At 36.6% G+C, this 3,612-nt stretch overlaps 1 protein-coding gene across 1 annotated transcript; it reads right to left on the bottom strand.

The window, feature by feature from the left end:
* Positions 1–1,250: 1,250 nt before the first annotated feature.
* Positions 1,251–3,348, bottom strand: LOC131053230 (nudix hydrolase 2-like). The gene is made up of 9 exons (XM_057987845.2): positions 3,229–3,348; positions 2,912–3,155; positions 2,755–2,820; positions 2,506–2,643; positions 2,168–2,245; positions 2,001–2,051; positions 1,861–1,895; positions 1,664–1,772; positions 1,251–1,579 (listed from the first exon to the last, which is right to left on the bottom strand). Exons 2-9 carry the CDS (start codon positions 3,128–3,130, stop codon positions 1,397–1,399), a joined length of 879 nt encoding a protein of 292 aa, XP_057843828.1. The 5' UTR covers positions 3,131–3,155; positions 3,229–3,348; the 3' UTR covers positions 1,251–1,396.
* Positions 3,349–3,612: the final 264 nt, after the last annotated feature.

Here is a 3,612-nt window from a genome sequence, read left to right as displayed (position 1 = left end):
CTGAGAAGCTTATGATTATGACTCAGAAGCTCTCCCAAGATGTCGAGGTGATGAAATACAACCATGAACAAAGAATTGAAAAGGTGGAGCAGTCTATGGCGGAGATAAAGAAAAACCTCAAGAACCTGGTCTACATAAGCAAGGAAGCCATGAATAATAGTATAGAGGGGCTTGAAAAGATCAATGTCATGGTTCTGGAATACAAATCCATTCACAATGAAACTGAGAAAGATCTTGGAGGTGAAGACAAGGTTGCTGGAGACAACAAAACCACAGGCCCTAGTTCGAGGACCAGAAGCAGGAGCAACAATAAGGGCACCTCTAGATTCATTATGGAGGAGCTGGAGGAAATCAATAAGAATTCCATCCTGAAGAACAAGGAGATGGCACACTCTCTTAATTGAGTGCTTTTGTTTTGTTTTGTTGTCTGTGTCTCTTTTGGTTTCATGACTGTTCTGAGGTGCTCCCCTGTTTTGCTATTGTTTTATGTCTATTTGGATGATCATTGGCTTTTGTAAAACGTTTGGTTTCGGGTCCATGTAAAATTCATTTATCTTTATCAAAAACATCTATTCATGGCTTAGCGCTTATACTGGAATGGTCTATCAATGATCAAATTTTCTTAAAGAAGATCATAAAATATATACAAAAGAAATAAATTTGGCATCATGGAAGTGACACTAAAATTAAACATGTATCCTCGTAGGTTGGTCACTCTAACAATAGCACTCCATTTCTATATTTGAAATTGTTTATAATTCTAACAATTTCTTTCTTCAAAGTGGTCTTGCTAAGCTCATTTTTGTTGCCCTCCTCTAGTTGGTTTGGGATTCTTATCTTCAGAAAAAATGTTCAATTTTTTTTAAGAAGAAATAAATAAAAGTTCAAATAGACCCTTCTTCATTATTTCTTTTGAAGAATATAATATAAATATATTTATAGTTCTATTTTTTTCAATGAGCAACAGTGATTTTTGTTAAAATAATCATAATCATACTTTAGAAACTCTAAGAAGCTTCCATCCATTTGATGAGAAGATTTCGTTCTAGACATCAATGTTTGTGAATCATAAAAGATTTTCTTGAGAAAAAACTGAAGAAACTTTTTGCTTCATAGTACTTTTTTTATAATGGAAATAATTACAACAGACACGTGGTGGCCAAACTCCTCTAAATTTGATGGCCGTATGAACATATTCGAATATTTTTACAGCAATATTAGCAATATTAAGATAAGCTGTATCACATGAATGAATAGACAGAATTAAAAATAATATTGAATTTATGTAGTGTTTGGAACACTCATACAAAAATTGCTTGACTGGTAGAGTTGACAGTAAAATTTAGATCGCTTAAATCCACTGAATTTTTGATTTCCAATCACCAAACATGATAGATTATTCAGTATGAACGGCACCACAGTAAAAAGTAGAAGGTTTGCGGGAGTTAGCAGGGATCTCAATGGCTGAAAATCCTTCACATTGTCCATCCATGGTGGTCACACATGCGCCAATCATATCTTTTAGAAGTGTAATCTCTTCATTTTTAGGTTGAGCTGCGAATTCCTCGATGGCCATCCACTGAACAAAACAAATTTTAACATCACTTGACGATATTGAAAACTATCCAGCTTAATGAATCATGCCAAATGTTTAAAGACGTACCTTGGCTGCTGAAATTTCGGTTTCTTGTATAACAATATTACAAGAAACGGATTTCAGCATACACACAAAGAGCATATCGGATTTTCCAAACAGAAAATTGTGACCATCCCTATAGTTCATGCACCGACAACTATTAGAGATCTGAAAAGTTAAATATCGGAAGGATATACGTGTAACGTAATCAAAATTTTCTTTACCTGAATCCGACCACGTGTACAAATTCTGTTTCAATCTGCAAAAACTCAAGAATATTGCTAAATTATAAAAGATGTCGGAAATAATAATGCAAAGAAGTGAAAAACTAGAGTGGTAAAAAGGTCAGAGAAGTGACATTCACCCCTGTTTCTTCATGAACTTCTCTTATGGCCCCTTCCTTAATGCCTTCCCCCTATTAGACAGAAATTGCCTATAAATCGATCAGTGGGTGTCTAGTCATCTCATATCAAAACTACAGTCTCATAAATTTATTTATCGAGGCTCGATTAAGAAAGTTAAACCTCATACCTGGTTAACCCTTCCTGTTGGCATCTTCCACAACCCAGAATCCTTGTGAGGTCCACACTTTTCCTGAACTACTAGAACCTGTATTGCCATTGTCATGACAGTTTGTGTATCAGATTCAGTGCTGTAAGGAACTGGATAATCTTTGTTTGACTTGATTTATTTCCAAATTAGATTTTCCCAGTGATCTAATAAAGGAAAAATCAAGACGATACAAAAAAACAATCAAAGCAGTGAATATGTTTTTTATAGTTACGTTGCTATGGAGAAGAGGAGAAAATTTAGGCTGGAACCAATACAACATATAAGAATAAAAGCACTCTGATATGCCTCATTGTTACCTCTCCTTTGTCGTTGAATACAAAAGCTGCGATTCCCACTTGATGCGAAGCATTATGAGGGATGGTACAAGGAATTTGAGGGATCCAATACACTAACATCACATATGAAGGCTCTGCATGGTGGTACCAAAATCCTGCCTAAATATGCAGATTGTATTGAAACGGAAACCCATGTCAAAGAATTTTCAAAATAAATGGTTTGCAGCCAAACAAAAATCAATGGTGGTAACGAATTTCATAAGAACATACCTCAATCGCAACGGGAACTAGTGTTGCCTGTTCTTTGGGCACTTTAATCCACACCGCTCTCTTCGCCTGCACAGCCGACAACTATGAATTATGTTATTATTTATTGTCCTTCGCTTTTATTTGAGTGGTTTGTATTTGTTGTTAAAAAATCACTCACCTGGCGCGCCCATTGAAAAAGTGATGCTTTCAGTGAAGTCGCAAAACGAGTGGCATCGTTTTGCATATTCCCTACGTCAACAATTACACCATCATATCTGTCTTCCTGGGCTTTCAGCACTTCACATATTTCTTGTGCAGAGGAGTCATTCAAAACTGTTTCGACACTATTGATGACATCATCGCTGGTCGATGAAACATCGTTCGTTGAGATTGCCATTATAGTTTGAGAAGGAAGGAGCAACCTGCGAAAAAATTGTTCAATACATAACAAATTCAGACGAAAACAACCATATTAGTGCAGGAAACAATGCTAACCTTTTCCAAACAAGATTGGATGTAAGCACTATTAAATTTGGCTTCTTCCTGAGCGTGTGCAAAAGCAGATAAAATTAATAAATCAATGGAATGATGATGATGTGTTAAGAGGATGTGTCTATATATAGTAGTGCGCAGAGTGAGAATACGATGTAAATGGAGGCTTCTGGGATTTGCGACGGATGCTTCTGCGGAGGCGAAAACCAACTTCTTCTACGCTTCCTCCCATCTTATCAACACAAATACACGCAAATTGTTCGTAAATTCGCGGAAGGGCTACGAAGCTGCCAGGGAACTTTCCTGGCCCACGCTACGTTTAATGTTAAACACTGTATCGAAGGTTCGTGTGGCCCTCTAAACTTGTTCCGATGGCACTATGATATC

This window comes from Cryptomeria japonica, chromosome 7 (genome assembly GCF_030272615.1).
Source record: "Cryptomeria japonica chromosome 7, Sugi_1.0, whole genome shotgun sequence".
NCBI lineage: Eukaryota > Viridiplantae > Streptophyta > Pinopsida > Cupressales > Cupressaceae > Cryptomeria > Cryptomeria japonica.
The sequence above is the reverse complement of the archived record's forward strand: the minus strand, read 5'-3'. Positions and strand labels throughout refer to the sequence as shown.

Bases quoted from the DNA above. Each gene is read 5' to 3' on its own strand.
- LOC131053230 (XM_057987845.2), bottom strand. From the start codon at position 3,130: ATGGCAATCTCAACGAACGATGTTTCATCGACCAGCGATGATGTCATC. The intron at 2,052-2,167 runs GTATGAGGTTTA...TCTGTCTAATAG, and splicing joins CAACAGGAAGGGTTAACCAG to GGGGAAGGCATTAAGGAAGG. The intron at 1,773-1,860 runs GTAAAGAAAATT...CATGAACTATAG, and splicing joins GTACACGTGGTCGGATTCAG to GGATGGTCACAATTTTCTGT.